Below are 27,460 nucleotides of genomic sequence, written 5' to 3' on the forward strand. Positions count from 1 at the left end.
CAAAACAGGGTTTGCTTTCAAACAGCAGAGTTTAATCACATGCAATAAGGGAGTTCAAAGTGCCCTTATTCCACCTGATGTAATGCACTTTCTTTATCTGCTAAAAAGCAGAGCTTTTTTATTAAACTTTTTTTTTTACTCAGAAGTAGATCATTCACTGAAATTATCAAGAGAGTAGAGTGCTCATTAAATTGTACTAATTTTGATGCCTGAAGTATGGTGTAAAGTATGCTGTAATTAAGTAGTATTAACATATTTTAGTAGTAGACACTGCCTGTCCCTCAATTTGACCTTAAATTTCCTGATACAGCAAATTGATGGCTGATTTATATATTTCATGTGCAGGTTATTGATCGGGTACTGGTGACAAGGGCCTGAATTGGGCTGCTGGAGCTGTCTGTGAATAAAAGAGGAAAGGATCTGCTGTATCAACAGAGATCTTCAGCTGCTCCTGGTCACTTGGTCACAGCCAAGGTCTGAGAGTCCTGGTGCCCTGAAGGGAGCAGACACACCCAAAAAAGCCAGAGGTAGGACAACTACTTTTGAACTTTCAACACCTGAATCTCAGGCAGCTCTGGACCTGCATTGCCACGTCTGCTTAAGATGTTTTTTCGTTCATACTCTGCTGTCCAGTTTGCAGAAAGGCAAGACTGGTTTGTGTAGTGACTGGCAATGCAAAGAGCTCCCAGTCATACTGGTGGGAGTGATAAAGTATGGTGCTTTTCCCATATTCTGCCAGGCTGGTTTCTTGGCCAGGGCTGTTAATTCTTTGCTCGCTCTTTGCCCATTGAGAAATCCAGAGGTGCCATTCAGTGAGTTCTGCCTGAGGAAGAATGGCCGCTATATCCTTCTGCGGTCTTTCAGTGACAAAGCAGAACTTGTTTTTTTAGGAACAGTGGTGAAATTAAATAAATGAATAAGAAGGTGAAGGTAGAACCACACTCCCTGACAAAATTCTTCCCCTGTGGCAATTTGTCATCTGTATTTCAAAATAAACCCTTAACTATCGCACAGAGACATCACTTAGACACCCACCAGTGTCTGGCCTCCCAAAATGTTAGTGATGGTCTTGAAGAATGAAAAACTGAGCACCTCTGTGAACAGCATTTTGATCTGAGGTCACTTATATCGTTTGTATCTACAGTGTGATAGAAAGAAGTGTCTCAGAATTTTCCCATTTTCTCCATAACCACAACCTTCCTAAGTGAAACCTTTGCACAAACAAATCCACGTGGCCCGTTTTGCTCAGCTCTTTAATTGCATTATATCAGCAGAGGATGTAGATCCTACTTGTTGGCAGTGTTAGTTTTCTGAAGAAATCCACTTTACTGGGTGTCTGAACTTGTCAGGATGTTCTGCCCACCATTTCCATCCAATTTTCAGAAAAATCCAAAATATTTGAACAAGTCTGAAGGACTAAAGATTATGTGGATTATAACATATGGATCTTTCCTTGATATGTTGCAGGAAGTCCATTACATTAATGCTTCTAATTAACTGCAAAGCAGCAATGGGGAAATGGGGGGGAGGGAAGATAATGTCTATTATGTTTCCATAGGTCAAGTTTTAACTGAGATAGATATAATTTATTCTGAAAATTGATTAATTCCATTACACATTTGCTACATTTTCATATTTTAATGGAAGCATTTGTAACTTCAACAAAAAATATGGGTTTGTGAGAGTACAACATGGATTTAGCTGCTATTTATCATTCAAGAATCTTAAGTTTAAAAGAAGCCTATACTAGAGAGGAAAGAATATAGTCACGTGCTAGGCATTTTACCTTTGAAAGCAAAAATTCCTTCAGTCCAGTTTAATCTCATTCTCCAATGAGCAAATCCACAAAAATTAGGGAAGTGAAATTACAAATTTCATTGGGGGTTTGTTTTCGGTTACTTAAAAGATACGAGCTTGGATGTGCCACTACTCTGAGAACTTTGCCTGAGTCCAATCTGAGTTCTGGTTTATTCTCTGGGGCAGTGGGATTACAGCTCTCAAACCTCCCAGCCGAGGCCTGAAGCAACTTCACAGATAACGGACCAGTCCCTGCTTGCCACGGTCCTTTCTAGGCAGTAAAAAGCGTGGCTTGCCTCCCTGATTGATTCCTATTATTTTTATTTTGGACATTTTGTACAGGGATAAATGAAGAGACAGAGCAGCCACGTGTGTAGTCGGAGGTGTCCTGGTGATTCCAGGCACCATCACAAATTGAACACAGTGCTGCTGAGTCCCGATGCTCCTTTCTCATTACTGAGGCGCTGCCATTCCTCTGCTTTTTCAGAAACTCTGCTCCAAATGCTCAGCTTTCCCTCTCCCTCCTCGAAAACCTGCTAATTCCTTAACTGAGGTTCTCCCCCTCTCCTCTTCCAGCATAAATGAGCACATCTGGTTACATCTATAATCCAGCTGTTGGCCTTACTGATATGCCAACTAATAATGAAGCCTAAATTTGTTGAAGCAAAAGGCTTTACATGTTAATTTTCTTGGCACATAAAGAGGCTGTTTTGGTTTACTCTGCTGACAGCAGACCCCCAAATGTTTCTGGGGTTAAGATTTATCTTTGTTTTCTGCAATACTGAACCTCCCGTTTAAATCTGACACGTTTTCCCAATGATTTCAGGACCCGACCTTGACATCCTGGGGTGTGTAAGCCCTCCAGAGCAAATCCCTCCGTCCGACTGGCTGGGCTGCGATGCGGCTGACGCGGTTCCCGTCCTGAGCGAAGTCTGTCACCGCTGTCACCATCAGTGTGGCCGCCGCACAGCGGCTTCCCGAGCAGGGCAGCTCCACCCGGCACGCCGAAAGGGCGATGTTTGAGAGCCCTGGGAACCGGCTGTCTAAAATGAACACAAAGTCCGAGTCTGACAAGAGTTATCCCAACAGTTGCCTGTACCTGGTTTACCGTCCAACGCAAATATTTCACATTCCAGGACACACATTCCTTGAAACCAGATGGGGTTTGCATGAAGACATTTGTGACTGACTCAATCTGGCATTTCTCTGCACATTTTACTGTGGGTTTTTTTCCCCCCCCTGCTGTAGAGTTTGCTAAAACTCAGTGGTGCTTTTCTTTCCACAGGTGCTAATATTTCTGGAATGACAGTCTTATCTTTATGGGTCCATGCCCAGGGAATGAAGAAAAGTAGTTCTCATGACAAAGAAAGAGATGAGTCTGTGTTTCTGGAAAACATTTATCTTTCACTACCTTTATTATAAGCTGTAGTTAGTTAATATTAAAAAAAAAACAACTCAGAACAGAATTCTTGATCTGGAAAGGGAAGGTTCTTGAGTCAATTTTTCGTGAACTTTGGATCCATGACAGGAAGGCAAATGCAGCAGATTTGTATTTGTATTTTAGCTGGGTTACGATGCTTTACTTTCCAACCTGTAAAGTGATGGCAGTTTCATTTCTATCTCTCAGAGTCACTATGAGGATAAATTCACTGAAAGGATGTGGAAAAGTAATAAGCTATGGTGGAAGTGGCTATGTAAGTATCTGTGATGGGTGGTGATAAAATCAATATGGCAATGACAACCTGAGTCATTCATTCAGCTCTGCCTCTGCACATCATATCTTTCCTAAAGGGACCTCTTCTAGGCTCAGTACTAGTGGTGTCCACTTCTCTCGTTTGTGCTAAGTATTTAGTTTTCTGTCCCAGAACAACAATTATCATCTGAAAAGAACACAGTTCTGGAAATGGTGTAAATTGAATTAATCTAATATGAAAATATCAAATTTTCATTTCATTTTTCCCATTTGTAAAATTGCTTAATAATTTATAGCAGATGACATTCAAGTATTTGAAGATAGTATTTCTACCATGATCAAGTTTTTGTCATGGAAAAGACTCATAAAATAGAATATAAATTAACCCTGCAGAGTTCTATAGGAACTGAACGAAAAACCTACAAATATTAATAGCATATTATCTCTTCTTAAAGGCTGCCTCACATCTTATAGAAAAGTCCTGGCTCATTTTCAAGGTTCTTGATTCAATTAAATTGGAGGTTTCCATGAGGAATAGTTATTGCCATCACAGCCCCACGAGCTGTGCTCGCAACCCAGAACAAAAGTTTAGAATCAAAGAAAATCATCTTGTCAAAACAGTAATGATAAACTTAACAGAAGCCGAACTCCAGTGGCTCTGCTGTGCCTTGGCATTCATTATGATATTGTCTGAACTTAGAGAGATATTTCTGTGCTTGTAATTAGCTTTCTTATCACTTATTCCCTACATAATTAGCACAACAGTGTTGTTCTATGGATTCAGTCAGACAAGGAGCTTGTCAGTTAATGTATTCAGTCTAAACGAATCTCAGCTATTTTTTTTTTAATTTTCAATTTATAATGTTGTGGCCAACATTATGTTTTTCAGAAGCCCGCAGTGTTCCTTCAGATAAACTAACAGACCCTACAGACAATAAAAGCACAAACCAGACGTGCAAACACCCAGCAGCAGATACTCAAGTGTATGTAGATATCTCAATTGGTCACAAACAGCCCAAGTGTCATCCAAAAAAATAGCCTCAGGATGGAGCAGTCAAGGGCTAGAGCTGGTTAGTAGTTTATGCTGCAGAAATTAGCTGATTAAAACTAACGGGAATTTTCCACTTTGGTGACAAGTTCCTTCAAAGATTAGTTAATTGGTTGAGTTGCGCCTCCATCCCGGGACCTCTTGGCACCAACACATCGAGCCCATTGACAGCCTGAAAACAAAGCTGCTGCTGGCAATCTTGCCTTCCCTCTTTCTCCCAGTCAAATGCACATTTGGAGGCTGGAGAAGACCCTGGCCAAGGGGTCAGCCTGGGTCTGATCTGTGGAACCCAGCCTCCCGCACTGGGATCTCCTGGCCCACGCATTGGTAGTCACTGAGATTTTGACTCAGCTTTATCGATGCCCGAGAAAACGTGAGATGAAAAAAAACCTTAATGGCTTATGTGACTAATTCTTATTTGATCTTCATAAGCAATAGGTGTCTGTCACTTGGAGGCTGTGGGGACATCCCACCACACACCAGCTCACATTCTGAGCTACCTTGATATCTAAAGAAATCTCTTCCCGTGAGCTCAGAGGCTGTTTGCCTGATGGACCAGGAGGGCTCCAAGCCCAGAGCGATATGTAGAACACAGCGGCACCGAGCCGTGGAGAAATGCAAAGTACTCTGTGCACGGGACCAACACAGCTGCTGGAACCATAAGGTACCGTTCAGTTTAAGATCATTGTGTCACGATACCATTTGAATTAGTTTTTCTTCTGTCTAAGCACATAGCTGAGGATGAGGAGAGAAAGGAGAGGGATTTAGAAAGGGAGAAACAGCAGGAATTAACTGGGTTTTGCCAACTTTTGGGGTTTTTTTTTTAGCTCGCTTTTTGTGGATAGAGAAACTTTGGTTGTAATCCTATTTCTAAATATTTTTCTCAATGAGTCACTTATGGAAGATAAATAAATGCCTTGTTAGAAAAAGGGTTGGGTGTTTCATTTAGCACAAATGGAAAGTAAATATATATATATATATATATATGTTCCCCTTGGTTAGGCACGATATTCCACCAGATTAACCTGGAGGAACCATTTAAACTATTTACTGATTAAAAGGACAAGAATTTTCCAAGTGACGTTGTCAATGTTTTCAACTAAAACTTACTTTTAGAAAAAGCAGAATATATAAGCATAGGAACGATTCTTTTTCTTCTACATTAAGTTAGACAAAAGCTGTAAGCCAGCAAAAGAAAGAAAAAAGGCTTCAGAACACATCTAGTGAATAATAAATCTGCGGGTGAGCTTCTTATTGATAATGAAATTATTCTAGCTAAGACCATTGCTTCTTCAAAAACTTAAAATAGAACTTTATACTCCTGGAATTTAAAATAACTTCTTCTATTCATAGTTATTTCATCCATAAATCCCAATGGACGACCATTGAGGCCATTTCCAGTCAGATTTTTTTTTTTTCTCAAAAACCTGAATGATATTATCATCTGTTTTATTTTGCAAACAAATATATGGCCTAGATTGTTGATTTTATGGCTTCTGCCCTTTGTTGTTATTTAGGTTGTATAATTTCTCTTGGAATTCTTTGTAACACAAATACATGAAAAAATAATCACATTGATTCGATGCCGATACACAAAACTCTTACCCAAATCCTCAGTACTTAGCTGTAAAGTAATTTTACAGGACTCATCGTGCCCAGGACAGACAATGGGTACAGTACTCAGAATGGTCAAAGCATACTCCGTGCCATCCTCTGCAATTTGTAACGATTCTGGTACAAACTGGAAATAAGAAAATAATTTTAGATCATTTTGACAGATTAATTAGGCAATACTGATATTTATGAGCAGTTGAAGTCTTTTAATCAATTATGAAAAGACATAATTGCTTGTAAAATAACAATAATCTTCATAATAATCCTCATAGAAATAATAATCTTCAGAATAATGTTCTTCAACTTTCCAAAGGTAAAATTGTTGTTAAAATCACATTCTTGCTAATTAAGGAAATGTTTGCAGTTGTCATAAACAGTGTCTAATTGCTTCCTATCTCCTAATCTCAAAAAAGGCTTTCATTGAGTCTGAAAATAGCATGATACCATATAACTTACTCATTTTTTAAATCCCTGGTTAAAAGGAGCTCCTATTCAATGCACTAAGAGAAATACGAGCAATATTCATGGCCTGAAGTACGGCATTGCCATTGTGTTTGTGGACTCTGTGTTTGTATTCTGCCCCAGGTGCAAAGTAAGTGCAATTTTCCCCCAGTTGCTCTTCCCTGCCATAGGAGGAACAGTGATTTCTCTGTATATAATAAATTAAGATCTTGGGTGGCTCAGGTTGTGCTGCTTCTCTGTATCTGTTCTCCTGGGGCCAGATCAGAAACAGCACTCAGAGCCACTCAGAAATGGGAATTTCTGTTCCCTGGGAAATTTCTGACATTTCTTAAAAATACGAAACTGTTCTTCAAACATCACACAGAATGGGCTGCCAGATTTTTCAAACACCATTCATGGAGGCATAAAGCTCAGGTACTCAGAAGATCTCAGATTCTCCTGGACTACAGTCTCATCCTCGAGTGGAATTAGACCTGGTTTTTGCACTCAACATGAATTTATCTTCAACCATTTGGTTTTTGTAGTGCCTAACCATATGAATATGATGGATAAAAATTAATTTTTGTCTTAATTTACTTCTACTTTAGGTCCAACAAAATTCTACATCGTTGTCCTTGTAGGTGTGTGTTCCTGTTGTACATAACCACCAGAGTACTCTGGGCTGTATGTACACATTAGTGTACATTAGTGTCAACACCATCCTGATGGTGCTGACGGGTGCTATAGGGCATTTTACAAACAGACTGAAAGCCACGTAATTTATTAGGACATTTTCTCAAAGTGAACATAGAAGCAGCACTGGTTGTGATGATCAAGGCTTGTATTTCTGCATCTTGTTTTTCAGAGCAGGTCACATAATGTATAAATATTCCCTGGGGGATACATTGGACAATCAGGGACATCAGCGTTACCTTAATCCCAGCATAGAAACCTTTGCTCTCTTCAGGCAATGACTCCGGCTCAGGAACGTCCCTGGAAAAGGCAGTGACAGTGCAAAAGACCTGTAAGAAATAAACAGCGTATGCTGTAGCTTTTCCCAAAGAAAAATAATTACGCATCTTCCTGTTGATCTCGGTTCTTGAGGTTTTTCTTTTTTTCTACCATCGAAGCAGATTTTTTGGGGCTTCGGCTTTAAAAATGTTTGTGCATGAATCTTGAGATTTGGAAGAATTTTTGATGCATTTAATAAGCTGAGAACATGGCTTCTATCTCAACAGTTAATAACACTGAATGCGTACAGTGTGTTTTCTTCTGTAGTTTTTCAACACATCAGTTAGCGATATTAACTCATTTTATTTAGGGAAAATTACATTGTTCATAGACATTACTGCCAGGAGTATGACATTAGCCCCTGGGATCCCAGAGTTCAGTCTGGCCACTGGATCAAATATCCTCCCTCTGTACCATGTTTGTAAGCAGGTTGTTTTCTGTAAATTAGTTTGACAGTCATCCAGTCTCAGCAATATAAGAAGATCCTTTTTTTTTTCCTTATTGCATTATAAAAGATGATGCCTACAAGGGTTTATACTGTTTTTTATATATATATATATATATATATGTATAGGCATATATATAAAATAAATATTCCTCCAAACTAAAAAACTCCACCAAACACAATGTACCAGGCCACTGATGTTTTATTCCTAGCACAGTCACGCAACCTTTATCTCTGCTGAGCCCGCGCACCATCTGCCATCTTAATGTTTCATTGGTTTCAGAAAACCCAAACTGCTAACATCATTTCTAGGATCATAAGATTAAACTACAGAAATTTTCCTTAAAGCAAATGACAATAGCCTCTGAAACTGTACTTCTGGATTATTTTTTTCCGGTCTCTTCTCGGAAGCAGAGTAACAGATTGTGACACACCAAATAGTCAGATGGCATATCTAGAGCTGCTGCCTTTTTTGAGCCTCAAGTAACCCGTGAGGAGGAATTGGACCGATCCAGTTTATTTTTTGTTGCGATAAACTCTTTTGGATGGATTTTCCAGCATCACTCACTGGCCCTGCTGATCTTGGTAGCTCTCACGTGCCGGCTCAAGCACAACCGTCATGACCAGTAGCAGCAAAACAGGCTCAAAACAGGATATTCCCATGTTCACAGAATCACAGAATCACAGAATGTCAGGGATTGGAAGGGACTTCGAAAGCTCATCCAGTCCAGTCCCCCCATGGAGCAGGAACACCCAGATGAGGTTACACAGGAAGGTGTCCAGGCGGGTTGGAATGTCTGCAGAGAAGGAGACTCCACAACCCCCCCTGGGCAGCCTGGGCCAGGCTCTGCCACCCTCACCGTGAAGTTGTTTCTTCTCAAATTTAAGTGGAACCTCTTGTGTTCCAGTTTGAACCCATTACCCCTTGTCCTATCACTGGTTGTCACCGAGAAGAGCCTGGCTCCATCCTCCTGACACTCACCCTTTATATATCTGTAAACATGAATGAGGTCACCCCTCAGTCTCCTCTTGTCCAGCTCCAGAGCCCCAGCTCCCTCAGCCTTTCCTCACACGGGAGATGCTCCACTCCCTTCAGCATCTTTGTTGCCCTTTGTTGTTTGTATGGGCATGAGTTGCCTAGCACACTGGAATATTTCTTTTACCATTCTAAAAATCTCTCTTCATTACCATCAAGTCATGAGTTTTTTCAAAACTGAAGACTCCTCCTAACTCATTTGTGCAGAACAAAAAAGCCCCACCAGCGAAACAGCATCATTTGTACAGCTGTGGGAAAAGTCAAGTGTTTTCTGTGCTCTTCAGGTGGATCATTTCCAGCCCAGCTCAGTCCCAGATTTATGGCCCTTGTGGGCCATTTTTACCTTCCTAAAACTTCTCATTCTTTTGCTGCCAGCTCCAGCCAGTTTGGCCCAGTGAAAATAGTGTTATTTGTTACGTTAACTAGATGGAAGCCATGAGGTTGTACTGGGTGTACTAGGGGAAAAAAAGACACATGCCTCGCAGAGATACTTTACAGTTTAAATTTCCTTCAGATATCTCCTAGTTAGCCAGTTTGCCTCAGAAGGAGAACAAGTCGGTGTCTCCTCCAGGTAATAAGCCCCTGTTATCGCTCGATATTTATTATCTGCAAGCACTCCCTAAAGGCTCGTGTTCAGCTTACGGAGTTTTCAAAAAAGTTCTTCTGCGGGGAAGGCAGAACACGAGTGTTGATCTTCCTCCTGCTGCTTCCCCTGCAGCTGCCACCGGGAGAGGCTGCAAAATCGGGATCTGACGAGGCGGTGACAACAAAGCAAGAGTTCAGATAACGCATATTCCCCTTAGTGAAAACGCTCAAACCTGAGCCACAAAACTGATCCCTTTGCAGAGCACATTGAGCAAACCCAATGCACCTGCATTGCAGATATTATATTTACCCTTGCCGGGCTGTTTGCACTTCTGGTTTCAAAGCGTTTTAGCAAAATATATTCCCAGGGAGACTTCCCTGTGAGCACAGCACGCGGAGCGCTCCTGCCCAGGAGGAGCTGTAATGAGAGGCAGCAGGAGCACCGGCGCCGACAGAGGCATCTCCTGGTGATCTTCCCCTAAGTGACATCCTGGGAAATGTCAGAACGCAGCCTCATTCCCTGCGAGCATTGTGTTTTCTCACATATATATTTCAGAGCTATATTTTATTGATAAAGCACTGAACGCTAAAATCAAAAATCATTCTTTAGCGATACACTGGGATATTCTTAGACTATCAGTCCATTCTGGCTCTGTCTTCGGCACTTTTGGAGATGAGCACAAACTTTGCAAATTTGAAAAGTACGGACAGCCGTCGTCAGTTACATTTTATTTCTGTCTTTTATATCATTCCTCCCCTTGTAGTGTCTTTACTTTGTTAGGTGCACACTTCACAATCAGCAGATATGTTCATCGGCTACTGAGCTACAGGTTGACAGTTTGTCATATAATTATTATGATAGTCACTCTGAGGAGGGGTTTTTTTTGCCTTCAGCTAAATACTGCCTCTTTTTCTCCAGTTCAGTAATCAACTTTTTCTTTCTCTTCTCTCTCCCCCCTCCATCTCAGGATGCAGCCCTTTTAAAGCACAGAGATAAAAGCATCACTGACAGCAGTATGCTGATGGCTGTGACAGGTTAGGCAGTATTTTTCCACAAACTCATCGTATCTGTTAAAAAAATCAAATTATATTTTTTAATCATCCCTTCTAAAGGGGCAGAAATGTAAGGGTGCCCTCGGACAGGATGACTGCATTGCTTCTGGCTGTGGGCTGATCCCTTTCCCCTGTGCACTCGCAGATCATCCCATAGGGTGGAAAACTACTTCTAGGCACAAAATTCTGATAGAAAAAGGTGCTGGTAGCTAAGAAGTTACTTCTTCCCTGTGTGTTGGAGATTTCCACCCTTAAGTGGACTCATTTAGATTCCTTCCCACTTTGCTGTGAACCCCATGAACAGCACATTTAGCTAAAAGTCATTAATTTGGTGGGCGTTGGGTAGCTCTGGCAGACAATTTGGGAGGGTATTTCAATCCTAAGACCTGTCACAATCTCTGGCAAATTTCCCTCTAACAAGTTGCACATCAAAATACTGTGTTTTTTTCAGAGCTCTCAGAACCCAAAGCTCACCCAAATCAGTTGTTTGTACTCATTTCAAACATAAAACCACCTCCAGTTTCACCCTTTTCCCTGCCCCTAATTACTGCTGAATGTAGCGCGGGGATCATCTGTGGCAGCTTGAGCATGTAGTGAGAGACACGAGGCCAAGGGCAGAGACGGAAAAGCTCAAAGAAATTCCTATTCACGTTTGTTGGCATCTTCAAAGGCGGCGAGCGCAGAGGTGGGGGCACGGAGGGGGATGCTGGCTGGTACATCAGCACAGCCGTGCCTCCAGTTTCATCAGCCCCTCCTGGCTGGGCCCAGATAAGGGGTTGAGTTCCCAAAGGCAAAACAGGAGATACTTGTTTAGTGATCAAAACCCATCCCTGCTCATCACTCAGGTACCCCTGAAGGCTCTTAGATTTGCTAGATAATTTCAGGAGCTCTCAGAAGGGCCAACCTCGGATGCTTCTCAAGGCACTGGCAGAAATGGTGCTGTTGCTGATCTCAACAGTGTCCCAGGGGATAACGTCCTCAAAATAAGGAGGTTTGGGTCTTCCCATTTAGATGCAAACTCATGTGTTTCACCTAAATAGTCACCAGTGAATATATGCAAATGGACATGCTGGTCTCTGCTTCCTCTCCTAGTGCAGCCTGTGCCGTGGGGCTGAGCTGCTCCCTTCGGACATGCTGGGAGGACCATTCCCATCTCTCCAGCAAGGACTTGAGCTGTATTGTAGTGCCAGAGCCCCCACAGTGACAACAGCAATGGTTTAAAGTTTGAAGTTTAAAGTTTACTGGTAGTGATCTTTCAAAGACCACATATAGCCAGGTGCATCTGAGTAGCACTTGAAGGTCTGGATTAAAAGTTAGGATGGAGGCGCTTTCCTGACCTGGACATCCAACTGCCTGCGGGCCGTGGGGACTCAGGAATGCTGCTCTGATCAGCAGTTTGTGTGGGAAGCTCCCATCTCAACATGAGGTACCATCTAGAGGTCCCTACTTCTTCCCATTTGCTGGGCAGGGCAGTCTGTGTGCTGCTCTCCAGGTGGAGGGGCCTGAGCTGTGGGTGATGAATTCTATTAACACTGGGATTGGATCTGCCCTCTTAGCTCCATCACCCATGTCAGAAGGCAGGCTGGGGCCGCAATCGATGGCGCCAGGTGAAAGGGGGCCCGGTGATGGTTGTCAGGGCCTCCGAGCTGCCATCCTCTGCTCTATTAAATACTAATGGGCCGGGGTTAGAGAAGCTTCGAGGAGTCACTCGGCTGGGAGCTGGGGAGAGAGTTTTGTTTTACAGCCTTGGTGAAAAGAGCAAAGGATGAGCAGAGCCGAAGGATGGCATTTCTAGGGAAGCCAAGGAAAAAAAGTAGTTCTCATTAGCCTGAAGAAACGATGTGGCTGTAGGTATTTGCAGAGAGGGGTAGGCACAGAGTCTCTGGAAGGGCTTTCCAGAAGGGTCAGCAGGAAGGGGAAAGTAGGGAGAGTCTGACTTTGAGTTAATTAGTAAACTAGACCTTAGAGGTTCCGTGGTGCAGCAGTGTGACCTGGCACTGCGGGAAGTCCAGCTCCGGTCACTCTGCTACACACCATCTATAAAGAAATCAGGCCTTTCCGGTTGCCAAATGGGCAAACAGTCTGTGGAGGTTGACTGTGGGTCATTCATCGACTAAGGAAGGAAATTTTCCCAGGATAGGAGTGAGGTGTCTCATCAGCTGCAGAGTTTTCTCGTCATCCCTCTGACCCTTTCAGGTTTAGAATCTCTGTTCAAGTCTACCCAGAGCTCTGTTTCTCCAGGGATGCTCCTCATTTCCTACCTGAAGGTTTAGAGAGAAATTATAAACTCAGGTGTGACCTACAAATAGGCAGGTCTTCCTGTTGTTGACTTTGTAAAGTCCAGTGGTTGGGATGGGACTAGTATTTAAGCAGGGGGAATTTTCACTCATCTTCCCTTATGAGTGAAAATGAGTTATTTGTATATATAAAGGCACTAAATTACATGTTCTTTTTTTGGCTGAGGTCTATTCTGCTGCTGTTGCAGAGTGCCATGCAGAGCAGCCACTTGTAGGACACAGCTCAGAAAGGCAAGGCTTTACTTAAACATTTTATTTTACAATGCGCATCATAGTTTATATAGGGTGACAATTACTCGTCGCTGTATGAACTTTTGGATTGCTGTGCTGAGCAAATCTGCACGGTTTTCTTCTAAACACCTTTCTTTCTTAGCATAACTCATTACTCACAGTGTGCCACTATAATTTATAGATGTCTTTGCCTCAAGGAATGAAATGACCTCTGTCACTATCACATAAATAAGGCTTAGGAATGCCAGGATTTTCATATTAGATGGAGTAGGCTACTTTCAGCATTTATATAGAAATTGTGCTATGTTATAGATTTATTTAAGGCTGCCATAGTTTCGTGAACATTATGCTGCCAACATTACTGTCTGAAATAACAAAATCGCAGCCCAAACATGGGGAAGAAAAGCACATGTGGTGGCTATTAAAAAATAACTGGTTGTTTAGTCAGTACAAGTTCAGAACTGTTGGCCAGTAAATCTCAACTCTTCTCAACTGCATATTAGAATATATCAATAGATATTCAATTATGTGACTAACCTATTACCTGCAGACTTTCTGACAGATAAAAAATAGTATAGATAAATTAAAAGAGAAGAAGCTGATTTCAGGCTATAAAAGCACTGAGGCCAAGTTCAGGGGCTATGTGCAGGCAGGCAAAGAGTAGGACCAACACAAGCAAGCAGTTTTCAAAATGCTGCAAAGTCTTCATCTGAAGAGGACAAATTCTGCTCTGGGGCTGTTACCGCTGGGCTGTGCATGGAGAAGGGGAAGGAGACCTGGAAAGTGCCCCCGATTCATTGTCTGTCCTTTTGTGACTCTTACGGGGTAGCAAACACAGCAAAATGCTTTTTTTTTAATCTTTATTATGTAAAACTGAATTCTCAGTTAGAGCTGAGGATTCATTGCTTGGTTATCACCAGTGATGATTTATGGATAATTATAATTAGTCAAATAGGCCATGAAGACCTTTAAAAAAAATCTCACAAGGAAGAGGATATTTTAGTCTCACTAAGCCCACTAAATTAAACATGTAGTTTCAGCAGAGGACAAAGAAGGGCTTACTGAAAACTTAAGATAATAAAAATGGTCTTATAAAGATTTGGTGATGCTGCTAGTTAACAGAACTATATTTCCTCCAAATCCCTTAGGATTGTTAGAACTAGATTTAAAGTGATTGCAAGTGAAATTATTTTGGTGAAAATATCTCTTCATAACATAAACCTGTCTTAAACTGGCAGAATTGTCTTCCTCATGTAACAATATAAGTGAGGGCAGCATCAGTCAGATTCTGAACTCAGAAGGCATAATTACGAGGAGAAATGAGAAAAAGCTGTCTAGATTGTGCTACTGTTATAAATGACTCATCCTTTCAAGAGCTGGAAAAGGCTTATTCACATTTCTTAAATATCTTAAATATCTCAAAGAAGAGCTGCAAAATGCCAGGACTATTTCCAGCCTACTTTTAACACAAGGCTATTATCCCTGTTTATTCTTTCAGTTCGCTGTAGCATCACTAATGGCTCTCTGCCTGTAGAAGTTATGAACCTAATTTAACTTTAAAAGTCTTGTTCCTGTACCATGAAAGTCCATGAATTCATACACAAGTCAATTTTTTCACATCTTGTATTGGCTTCTGTTTTGTTGTTGTTGTTGTTGAAACTAGATCCGTACTGCTACGTAAGCCATCAAATATACTTCTTAAAGATTGTTTTGTAATGAACTCTATCTTTCAGTATGCTATTGAACCAAGAATTTGGAATCAGAGAGGCAGAGCACCATGAAAAAGACAATAAAATAAACCTCCCTCTGTTTCAAAATGTACCGTCTTTCCTTTCTGTGAAAAGATGTTATTGTGTCTCCGGTCCATGAGTATGAAAATGAGTGAGCGCATACAGCTGTGCCTGCCTCTGCTGCAAATTCTCACTGCTGCAAGATACAAAAATACTGAGCAAAAATTGGCTCAGGCACAAGTACCTGCTATTCATACCAACTTCATGGCATTCAAGCTGTAATGTAAGCGCAAATATTCAAGTTGCCTTTAGAAAATAGTAAGATGGATAGCTTCTGTGAACTCGCTGCAATTCAAAGAAATGTTACAGATCCTGAAGCTGCTAAATGCTATTTAATAATCCCGTTGCAAAACAGTTTCAGTATTGTTTTTCGGCAGTAGTTGTAAGTATAACGAGTGAGAAGCACCACTAATGAGAACACAACAAAGCCGTAAGGAAAGGGGTTGATCCCCCTTAGTGTTTGCCCTTTTTTGCGGAAGGCGGGGTGGCATTACCGTGTCTCCCAGTCTGAGGTTCACACCGTTCATCTCCATGTAGGAAAAGGACTGCAGCGTGGTGTCACGCTGAATCTGCTCCTTCTTGCCAGCAGGGGATAGACGTGACCAGGCCACCAGGTACCGCGGCGGGGGCCTGGACGAGGGCCGGCGGTAACTGCACTTGAGCCGGACACGACCTTGCACAAGCTCTGCACTTATCACCGGTTGCAAAGCCAGGCTTGTGAGTTTTTCTGGAAGGAAGAAACAAGAGTGTAGCACAAAATGTTATTTTAATATTACGGTTGTTCACTCAACAAGAATATTTCGATATTACTAGACACGGGAGGAGCAAGACATTTTATATTCTTGCGGTTTGATTATTGGCTATGTAAGCAAGATGTATTTCATATTAAATACAAAAGTTGTTAAGTGTGTGCAGATTACTGACTGCCCACTGTTGTTATATTTGACCTGTTTTTTTTGTGTTTTGGTTTTATGTTTTTTTTTTTTTTTCAGTATGAGAAATGTTATTGAAATGAAGCATTCAGATTAATACAAATTAATTACTCTGGCAAAAGCCATTAGCTTTGCGTTCCCCTGAAGCACAGCCTTTTGATCCAAGTTTTGCAATAAGTAGAGAAGAGATATCAGAAATAATTATGTTGCAGAGGTAAACAGACTCCCAGAGAGCATCCGGCCCATACTGCCATGCTCTGAAGATCCTTTCCAGTCTGTTCTGGGACATTCTTAGGCTGAATTTGCTCTATATAGTCTCTTTCAGCCCAGAGTAATGCCACTGCTCTAAAAATACCGCTTGCTTTCTATAGGCTTCAGACTTTTATTCCTGTTAAATTCACCTAGAAAGTAGAAACAAAAAGATGTATAAGACTTTAGGATGATGTTCTTTCATCTCTGGAGACCAGGACTCAAACAGAACATGAAGCTGGTTCCAGTGCTTTGAAAGGATAAATTAAGTAACTTTTTTGGAGGAGTGTAGAAAATATTATGGAAGCCCAAGAGAGTAAGGTATGAGGTTGTTATAGCAGAATGAAGAGCCGATATGTTAACATCTGTCCAGGGCAAATAACAAGAGGTAAGCAAAAGAAACAAGTTACTTAAAATATGAATAAGAGCCAGTTGTTTATATCCTTCTCTTCTGTTTCTAAGGGAAACTGCCTCAAACTGTGGCTCGCATCGTGACTTTCTGCAGGAAATTATTCCAGAAGGACAAAGTTGGGTGATGAGCTCCGGGGAGGATGTGAGCAGAACTGCAAGCACGTACACCGCTTTTCCCAGCCGTGTCCTTTCTGCCAAGCTGTGAAGATTTAAATTCATTTTGTTTTGCAGCTAAGAAGTGCTGAGCGGTGTCGTGTTCCTGAGCTGGGGGATCGATCCTGGCAAGAAGCCGCGATGGTGCCAGCTGGGCCCGGCTCTGGGGCTGTGTGGAGGCTCCTGTGGTGCAAAGATCATCACTGCCTTAAGGACAGTGAGTTAACAACCCCTAGTAAAGAACCTCAGCTTTGGATGATCTCCATCCAGTACATGATACCACAAAAAAACGCTACAGACAACAAGTCAAAGACCCGGGAGAGCTGGACCTCACTGAAATGCGTAGGGAAGAGGTGAAAGCGTCAAGAACAGCGGTAAGAAAAGGGCAGAAGGTCGTTGGTTTGGGATAGATTGGAAGGGACAAATTGTATTTTATGAAAAATGCAGCTGGATTTACATTGTTAAACAGGAATGGATCAACAGAAAGGACAAAACTAATCGCCCAAAAGGTATTGGTAAAAAATTCTTCAAACAAAGGTAGTGGACATCTTATAGTTTTTAAAAAAGCTGAGCTTAAACTGGAAAATTATTGTATTCACTTAAAAAGTCATTTCTGAGAAAGAATGATGGAAATTAAAGAGCACTTCCATTTATTTTAGTGGATATTTTTTATTTCAAACAATGAATTAATCTCACTTTCTTTGAGCCTTTTTTCCTCTTTATTCCTCATGTGCAAATGTTGAAATATTGATAAAGATAAGAAAATAGATATCTCTTTAAAATTGACTTAAGCTTGATTTTTGCCTGATTGAAAGGTGACAACCCTAGTTTCTCAGTGTGTCATGTCTCTGTCCAAAGATGCTGATAGGAAAATATAAAGGTAATTTTTCCTTTTGAGAAAGAACTCTTTTCTGACTGAATCTATATGCACCTGAACATGCTCCAAAGTTCAGAAGGTTTAACTGAGCGAGCAATTGCTTTCTGCTATTCCTTTGTTTCCTAGCTACCGAGCAGAGGTTAGATCTCTTGTACTAGGCTGAAAATTATTTCTGACGAGAGTAATTATATAAATGTCATGGAAAAGATGTTATCAGATTGTTGGTTTGGTTTGTTGGTTTTTTTCCCTTCCAGAGTTTCAGATTTATCTTTTTTTGGGGGGATGCTGGATTACTGAAGATAAGAACAGACCTTAGATACAGTATCCTGGACACGGTGCCTCAATAAGACCAAGATGCCCCTGCTCACCGTGCAACTTCAAGCCAAAGTGGAGCCAAAAACAGAAGGAAAGGTTACATGTGAACTGTAACCAAGCAAAGAACACTTCAGTAACACACACCAGATTACATTTTGCTCTGGTAATAATAGCTATTCCTCAGGAACACCTTGGAACACGACTGATTTATTTTCTACATGGTCTGCATCTTACTGGCAGCGACGCTTGACTCGCAAGGTCACCGAGATGTGCATTGCAATACTAGGACCTTTGAACACACATTCTTATTGATAAATACTTTACCGATCCTCACCTTCCGCGCAGTAGCCCATGCATCCTTGAGTAGGCTGCAGGAGATAGACAAAGAATTGGCCGCAGTTCCTGACGGTGACGGGTATCCGAAACAGGCAGCAGTCCTTGGTGCCCCCAAAGGAGACCTGCCAGGTGGCACAGGCTGTGAGCCGCTTGCTCTCCCCGGGAACCGGCAGGGATTCAGACTTCAGCGACAGCCACACCGGAGCTTGCGTCCCGCATTTATTCATCTGGGGATGCACACAAAAGAAACCAATGGCAGCAAACGTGGTAGGACTCCATGGAGAATCATTAAAACACGAGGCGTTAAATGTGGTGATCTCAGAGGATCAGTGAAAAGGCTGCGTAGGTGGGGATGAAAGTATTTGCTCAATTGAGAGAGTTGACGTTACAAAGATAAAATTCTTAAAAAGCACAAGAACTGGATTCCAAAGTATTTTCCTGTATTCTTTTGCATGAAAAAGATGAAGGCATGTAAGCAGGCTAGATCCCTTCCCTGAGAAGCACACCTGGAGCCACATCAGCTGCCTGCTCCCACCTGTGCTTCATCTGCAGCAGAAGAAAGCAAAGGTTGACATGAGACTTGAGGACCACCTTGGAACAGGACATCGCTGTGCCCAGAGCATCCTACACCAGCACCTTCCTCCAAAGCAGCTACAGCTTCAGTGTCCTTGTCCTAACAGCTTCTGCCCTGCCCGCCCAGCATGTACTGGACGCATCTTTGAGGCCTAAGCCTCTCCCTCATTCTTGAAGGTAAAAAACACACGCAGGATATATGAAACACATATGGAAGATATACATGATTTGATCAAATTTTCTAGAGTTTTTTGACGTTCAGGTTTCTGTCTGTTAACATCTCAGGTCTAAATTACCCTCTCTGCCTGCCCAGCTCTGACCAGAGGGACATGATTATCTGAAGCTGTCTTTAATTCACATACCTCAGTGAGGAGATTATAACCTGAGCCTGAAAAAAATATACAATTACAATGGTAACTCATTATTCTACGCTATTACCTATCGTTAGCCAGTATGCAAAGCACACAGATATTTGAGCTAAAGTTTGAAAATTTTTATCAATTCCTGACAATAATTTACTCTTGGAATTCAGTCATATTGCACAGAGCATGACTGCTGTTGTTACTTTGCATTTCTTCTGCCAGCAATAGTGAACTATCTCCAATAGACCCACCCCGGGGACACGCTTCCTCCTGGTGCTGCATACATTTAGCTGTATATCACGTTGAAAATAAACCCCACCATTTTTTCCCATTGGCTCGGGTTTGCTGCTTGACTTTTTAAGATCAAAAGTTGTTCGTGACAGCAGGGGGAAGCAGTGAAAGGATAAATTTAAGAAGTCACGCGCCACTGCCCTCCTGTAATTTGAATTTTACCTGAGAGCTCTAGAAGCCAGAAAGGGGGGACAGGGGAGCGGGGGGTGTACACCCTGTAAAAGTACTTGGAAAAAAAATATAAAGCATATGGCATGACGTGGTTTATTTTCCATTTGGAGCTAGTTACTGTCAGGCTTCTAAAATCAAAGATTTCAGAGAGACACCATTAAAATTGTCCAAAGTCTGTTTTTTTTCCCCCAGAAATGCAGCAGCGTCCGAGCAGAGGGGCTGGCCCTGCCGTCCCATTGCGGTGCCCATGTCCCCATGTCCCTGCAGGAGGCACCGGAGCTGGCCCAGCGCAGCAGGTCCCGGGCAGGGACAGTGTGCTGGTGTTGTGCTAGCGAAGGAGAAGAGGGGATCAGCATGAAAATGGTTTTCCATGGAATTTTAAACGAATCCCTTCCTTTATGTAAAAGCAATGTTGTGTGTAACTTTTTAAGAGATCTGTTCTGTTTATTTATTTACAGCTCTAAGGGACATCTGTGATTTATAAGCTGTGCAAAATGCAGATGTCGGGAATTTGATGTATCTTGGTGAACTTCTGACTGCGAGAGTGAGATCGGATATGAAGTAACGTGTTTCCAAAGCACATTTATGAGCGTACACTTGTAATAACACAGAAGAGTGGAGGAAGCATCACCCAGAGGATGAGCACTGTATGCAAAGGAAGGATGAGCACAGAGAGGGAGGCAGCAACTGGAGCTCAGCCATCTCTGCTTCACATTCCTGCTGTCTTCTTGATGAGATACTCGCACCTTGAATTTCCTCTTACTCCACGTAACCGCTGACTTCGGTGCCTCTACATGTATGAGTAAAGATCGCTGGACTGAATAATCATTTTCAAATTACATTAAAATGCGGGTATTTGTGAGTGTTTTGAGCCCCACAAGCTGGGAAGAATTCGAGTAGGAAGGCACAGAGCAGAAGAGCACTGGAGGCTGTTGCCACCATTCACTGACATTCAGTTGCTGAAAAGCGACCTTCGCTGCTTCGAGGTGACTCAGTCTCCTGCAAACACCTGTGTCACAGGGACTATTTGCACCCGCGGCTGAACAAACTGAAAAAATGCTCTCAACATTTTCTGTAGAAGACGTTTTGCTGCTCAAAATGAGCTGTTGCATCCATTCATTTCTGCATTTACTACCAGTGTAAGTGGCTCCAACACGTCAGCGATGCTCAGTTAGGAGTGCGACACCCAGACTGGCACGAGCGGTGCCTCAGTTTCCCTGGCTGCTGCCTGACCTTGGGTATATCAGTTACTCCTTGTGCGCCTCACTTCATTGTCTCTAAACCAGAGGCTGAGATGGTAATAGTACTTCCCTGCCTTGCAGCAGTGCTGAAAAGATAAATTAATTAATGAGACACCCATCTATCTGTTATGCTGTGGGCCTTGTCGATAAATAGACAGATGCCAGTGCATTCTGGATGTGAAAAAAAAGACAAAATGCCATCCGTATGTAAAAGTGGGTCTGTATCCTGTTAACACACAGAGGAAAAAAAAATAAAACACTGAATTAAGAAGGCAATGATTTTCTCCCTCCTTGTATTTACCCTTGTCACAAGTCTGTGGGACATTTCAGTGTTGGAGGAAGGACAGATTAGCACCAGTGACTTCAGCCACCAGTGCTGTGTGCAGGCTCCCTGATAACCCCCCACTGTGATTTGCAGCACCCTGGATTTGTTCTGGCGAATCCTTCACTGGAACTATTAGAGCAAAATACTTCATTATGTAATGTGTACAAATTACAAGCGATAATGAACCCTTTTGACTGACCTGCACCCAGGGAAAGTCAGACTGTAAGAAAGTAAGGTATTGTAACAAACTATGATACAGTACTACAGGCTGATCAAGGAAAATTTTTTTATATAAATCAAGTATTTCTGTTTTCCAGGCAGCTCTATGACATACATGCATTTATTTTCTGCTTTGGGCTACATGCTGTTCATCTGAGTCAGGCAAGTTGCCCCATGCTAGTCAGAAGAATTTGCTTCATGAGGCCTCTATGAATTAGAAAACAGACCTGGGAAGGCAAGAGCAAAAGAATATTCATGTATTCAACCAGTGGTGCAGACTGGAACAGAAAAAAGTCTAGGAGAAGAAACATGGAGAACCAAAATTTTCAAGTTCCACTACCTGTGGCATAAATAGCATTAAACTTTGTGGCAGCCATTTGGGAGAGTAACCAGAAAATTGAATACAGAGGTAGTAAATTATTGGCATTTAAAATACAGCATTTATCTGCAACAACTACAGTCATTGCTGCTCTAAGAACAGCATAAAGCAGCAGGAATCTCACACCATAATTTGGTGGCCTTTCCAAAATATAGAAGAGCAATTATATATCTGCTTCCACAGAAGGGTGAACTTCGAAAGTCTCTTGGCAGGTAGCAGCTCATCTGCTGGGAAGGCAGCGGTGAGGACCACACCAGGCTTTGCTGGGGTTCTCCAAGTGATCTACAGAATGGAGGCTGCAGGGCAACACTATTGCTGGGGCGTGCAAAATATCATAGACTCATAAAACAGTTTGGGTGGGAAGGGCCCTTCCCAGCTCCTCCAGTGCCCCCCTGCCATGAGCAGGGACATCTGCACCAGCTCAGGTTGCTCAGAGCCCCGTCCAGCCTGGCCTGGGATGTCTCCAGGGATGGTTCATCCACCACCTCTCTGGCCAACCTGGGCCAGGCTCTCACCACCCTCAAGGGCAACAATTTCTTCCTCATGTCCAGCCTTTGATTGTGAAAGCCATATGGTGGGAAACTGTTTGAAATGAGGTGTATGTTTGGTATTGTGAATGGAAGAATTATACAGTAAACTTGTGGACTCAAGTAAGACACCACAAGAGTACAAGTGTTGCTTAAAAATAAAAACACATCAGAAAGAGACTGATCTTCTTATTGTAAGCAGCAAAGCAAGAGAAGAGGAAGTGATAGGACAAGAGGAAATAGCCTGAAGTTGCACCAGGGAAGGTTTAGATTGGATGTTAGGAAAAAGTTCTTCATGGAAAGGGTTGTCAGGCATTGGAACAGGCTGCCCAGGGCAGTGGTGGAGTCACCATCCCTGGAGGGGTTTAAAAGACATGTAGATGAGGTTCTTAGGGACATGGTTTAGTGCCAGTGGTAGGTTATGGTTATACTCTATTACCTTAAGGGTCTCTTGCAACCAATATGATTCTATGTTTCTATGATGCTATGAATCAATAGGCTGAGAGGATGAGCAGAGAATCAGCTCTTGGGCATCTGGAGCTATGTCAGTTTTAAGTGATCAGTAGATGCAGGCTGAGGTAAGAACATTACAGAGGAAAGAAAAGAAACCTGGGCCAGGCTCTCACCACCCTCACTGTAAAAAATGTCTTCGTCATGTCCAGTCTGAATCTCTCCTTTAGTTTAAAACCATCACCGCTGGTCCTCTCGCACCAGGCCCTGCTAAGAAGTCTGTCCCCATCTTTCTTATTGAGTCCTTTTCAGTATGGAAAAGCCGCAATAAGGTCTCCCCAGAGCTTTCTCCAGCCTTTCTAACCCAAAGCGCAAGCGACACAGCAGGAAGAACAATAAGCTACAACACCAGCGATGCTAGAAAATGTGTGTGCCCACAGTCTGTCTGTTTATTTCTGAATGTGTTGGTAGATCTGATGAGAAATCGTCTCCCTACAGATCCCATCTCCCCTCTATGCCTTTGAGCGGTGTCCTGGGTGGCGAGCTGCTGTCTGGTTGACACTCCACAGAAGAGGTCACAAGTGTTTGATTGCTTCAGTTGACATATTTACTTAGACTTGTAGCTGGTCAATGTAATGGCAAGTTAGTGAAGGAAACAATATTGTTGTAAACCTTAAATTCAGGTTATTCGGTGCATCTGTATTAGGTATCCAGTGGCAAAGCTCACGCAAAGGAGAACATCTCTAACACAAAGAGTTTTTAGGCTGTTGCCAGGATTCTTTAGTGCTCTGTATCCTTTCATACTTTATCCAATTATAATTAAGAGGTATTTTTAATCTTCAAAGGATTTTATAAACCTTACCTAATTAATCTTTGCAACACCTCTATGTGGCAGGTAAGCATTCATTAATTCATAATTAGGCACCAGCTAATCTTTTAAATAATTCACTTCAGAAAACCTAAATGAAAATAATAAAAAATTTGTTCCCCCTTTGCCAAAACAATGGGACAAACCATTATTGTTTAATCCAATGATGTCTCCTTCCATTTAGTTGGAGTTTGGTGAATCAACTAGTTTGATTGATTGAACACTCTAAGGTTCTTTATAATTGCAGAAAGAAATCAAGCTTGATTGTTCTTGTCACTTGGGTATTGCACTGAAATTATGCTGTAAAAAAATAAGTAGCACCATATGTGAGAAACGCATTGTTTTAGTTAGATGGAGATGGAGATGGAAAGCTTTTTGGTATACTGTTGGTTGGCAGCTAAACCATTGTGATTTTGCATCTATTATCCACTCAAAACTTTGTTTTAGTTTTTTAAATTTCTTTGTGGTAAGTTAAAGTAAATAAGATTTTTTTATTTCAATCTGGGGCCGAACTCCAAAGAAATCACTTTATGTCAGGAATATATGTAGTAGCAATTAAACTGCTGCCTGTCTTGTGTTTCTTTTAAGTACATGCTTCTGAACAATAGAGGCTGTAATTGTAATTTCTACAGAAGGCTCTTTGTATGCCTGAAAAACAAACAAGAAAAACAAAATCTCTTCCTACCTGCCATTATGATTTGGAATAATCACGTATGCATGCAAAAAACAGAATTACAAATGAAAACATGAAATAATACCTTGAAAGTGTCACTTCCTTTTAAGTTCATAAAACAATTGCAAATTAAAGTAGGATTGGATCCAGAGCAAAATTAGCATTTGAGCCTATTTGAGTATATTATATAAATATATATATATATATTATATATAAAAGTAAATTTATATTGTTTAAAATGTGACTGTAGAGAAAACACCAGCCCTGACTACATAACCTGCCCTTCTCATGCCACATGGACAGCTGTACATGAATTTAGAGCATATACACATTTGGAGATGATATTTCTCACTTAAAGAATGACATTTCTGAAGAAGGATTTTGGGAATGATCTCGATACACCGTCACAGGCAGGTGTTACCGGGCATCTCCAAAACAGTGTCCTATCCATAACTGATCTGCAGAAATCCTTGCTGTGGGATTGTGGCTGATGAAAAATCACAGTGACTGGACGGGCTCATGGGAGAGGAATCGCTTTGAAGTCTCACACAACCCAGGGCTATGAAGTTGGTGAAGGGTTTGGAGGAGAAGCCATATGAGGAGCAGCTGAAGTCACTTGGTTTGTTCAGTCTGGAGGAGACTAAGGGGAGAGCTCATTGAGGTTACAGCTTCCTCACAGGGGAGGAGGAAGGGCAGGCACCAAACTCTTCTCTTTAGTGACCAATGACACAACCCAAGGTGCCAGGGGAGGGTCAGGTTGGACATGAGGAAAAGGTTCTTCACCCAGAGGGTGCTGGACACTGGAACAGGCTCCCCAGGGAGGTGTCATGGCCCCAACCTGACAGTGTTCAAGAAGAGACTGGACAACATCCTCAGTCACACGGTGTGAACTGTGGGGTTGTCCTGTGCAGGGATAGGAGTTGGACATGATGATCCTTGTGGGTCCCTTCCAACTCAGGACATTCTATGATTCTATAACCCATACCTGACTCCAGAAGCCCCTGATGTCTGAATGCAGCAGCTCTGCTCCCTCCTCCCACCAAAAAAAGCAACAGAACCTTCCAGGTTCATGGACCACTATGGTCATGCACCCACCCCTTGAGTGACAGACAGGGCTTTTGACCAACAAGATGCCTCAGTTGAGAGTAGTTTCTGGAGCAGCCCCATAAATGGCCCCAGCTGAGATAGGGTTGCTCTCCTGGGAGCAGTGGGTGTGAAGGTGGAGGCTTTGCTCCTCAGACTGGCCATCTAAGGACTGTTCTTCAAGGACTGAGCTACCTCACCAACCTGGTAAGTGATCTGGGTACCCTGGAGATCCTTCACTTCATAAGAATGGGAAGATATGTGTTTTAAATCATGGTTTCAGAGTTTTGGGATCTGATCCCTTTGGGTTTGAGTTGGCTGTGTAGTAACTAACTCCTAGCTGGCATCTGAACCTGTGTTGTATAAAGTTGTCAGAGTGCTGAGTAATTTTGGTTAAACCCTGTTTGCAGCTGGTTTTCTGCTAAGTAGTTCTGGTTAGAATAAAGTCTGCTTGGAGCTTATCACCGGTCTAAGTTGAATTTTGGGATGGCGTTGGAGTTGGGTAACGTATGAAGCTGAAACCATCACCCTGCTCCTGCCCTTCCCTGCGGGCAAACACGTGGCTGCTGGTGGGGACCCCCCGATGGAGCCAGAGGTGGCTGGGAGGTCCCTGCCATGTTGTAGAATATGAAGTGAACCCAGGTGAGGTGTTGCCTTAGGGCAGGGGAACCAAGGGTGAAGCGGTGGCTGCTCTGAAAGCTGAACTTAAGCTGAAGGGATGTGGTGCTGTGCACGTATGTACCAAAGCATGTGTATCTGTTTAAATGTATCTGTATGGACCTGGTTTGTGCCTATCAGCTCGGGCAGTATGCATATTTTTGCATGTATCTATATATATAAATTGTGAATATCTGAGTCATCTGTATTGATGGGTGTTGTGAGAGGCCTGTTGGCTGATGAGGTGCTCTGGCATTTCAGAAGATCTGGAGACCAGTGTCTCAGCCTGGGAGTGGGTCTGCAGTGATTTTTGTGGTGTGGTAACACCTGTATTAGTCTCTTTACTGAAGGTATCTGGTGCCACAAATCCTCTGTTTTGGACAAAGTGTTTGATCATGAAAATGGTTCGAGTGGTGATGCTGGTTTTAATCCCTTTCTTTTTGGTTTATTGTTTGCTGTTTCAATTGACTACTCAAAGCTGGAAGCATTAGCATTGCTTTGACAAGTAATGAATCTGACTTCTGCATGTGGTGTCGCAAGCAGTATTGCTGGCTCCAGAACCAATCACTATTTGCATAATTAAATTATTAATTGTTGTTTTTCCTTAAGGTTGTAGAGTGTAATTGATGACGTGTAAACAAGGGGAAGGAACGAAGGAAGAAATGCATTTCTAGACATTTTTGACTTCACTGTGAGCTGTGAGCCAGCACTGCAAGGCCATGGCATTGGGATTTGCATTATGGTTTGCAGCATATGCTGCTCCTCTGTAATCCACAGACTGATCTTTTATCTGACTGCAGAGCAGATCTTCAATAACATTGGCAGGTTGTGTTCTCTCTCGTTTGTTTTCAGTGTGCACGCCTTTCCTAGGGCTTGCCTCTATGTACATATATACAGATACATATGTATACCCGATATTATTTTAATTCAGAAGCCTCAGTTAAAATAACTATTATTTCTGTTATTTTCTGGTGTTTTTCCTGCATTTACTGTTAAATACTTCTTTGTATCTTTAATAGATTTTTCTGTTGAGCTTTAATTTTAATGTCACTTTTGTTCTTTTTCTGAAGGTCATTTACTGCTAGGTCTGGCCATGTCTATGCATTGTCCTTGCTCTTAGTGCCTTAATCGTAGTAACGGCTTCCCTGTGCTTTCTTCCTTGAGTCTTTTTGCCTTTCACGGTGGATTTGGCAGTTCTTGAAGTACAAATTGTTGTTTGTGATCTGCAGGCAGCAGCCTCAATACCTTGGGATATAAAACTTTCAGGTTCATGTTGCTTTTCTGGTAGGATGTGTTGCTGGGTGGGGAGGTGGCCGTGGCCAAGAGT

The 27,460-nt window shown here is 42.2% G+C and overlaps 1 protein-coding gene across 1 annotated transcript in view; it reads right to left on the bottom strand.

Moving 5' to 3' along the window:
- Nucleotides 1-27,460, bottom strand: part of LOC309441366 (von Willebrand factor D and EGF domain-containing protein-like) — a gene marked incomplete at its 3' end in the record, with an annotated part of 173,842 nt that overhangs the window by 105,592 nt on the left and 40,790 nt on the right. Inside the window, exons 3-7 of the mRNA XM_082055997.1 lie at nt 18,313-18,541; nt 15,536-15,768; nt 7,526-7,615; nt 6,144-6,279; nt 2,632-2,840 (exon numbers count right to left, since the gene is read on the bottom strand). Coding sequence (XP_081912123.1) covers nt 2,632-2,840; nt 6,144-6,279; nt 7,526-7,615; nt 15,536-15,768; nt 18,313-18,541 — 897 coding nt within the window. The remainder of the gene's footprint in view (nt 1-2,631; nt 2,841-6,143; nt 6,280-7,525; nt 7,616-15,535; nt 15,769-18,312; nt 18,542-27,460) is intronic.

This window comes from Streptopelia decaocto (assembly GCF_964273445.1).
Source record: "Streptopelia decaocto genome assembly, chromosome: 6".
Classification (NCBI taxonomy): Eukaryota; Metazoa; Chordata; class Aves; order Columbiformes; family Columbidae; genus Streptopelia; species Streptopelia decaocto.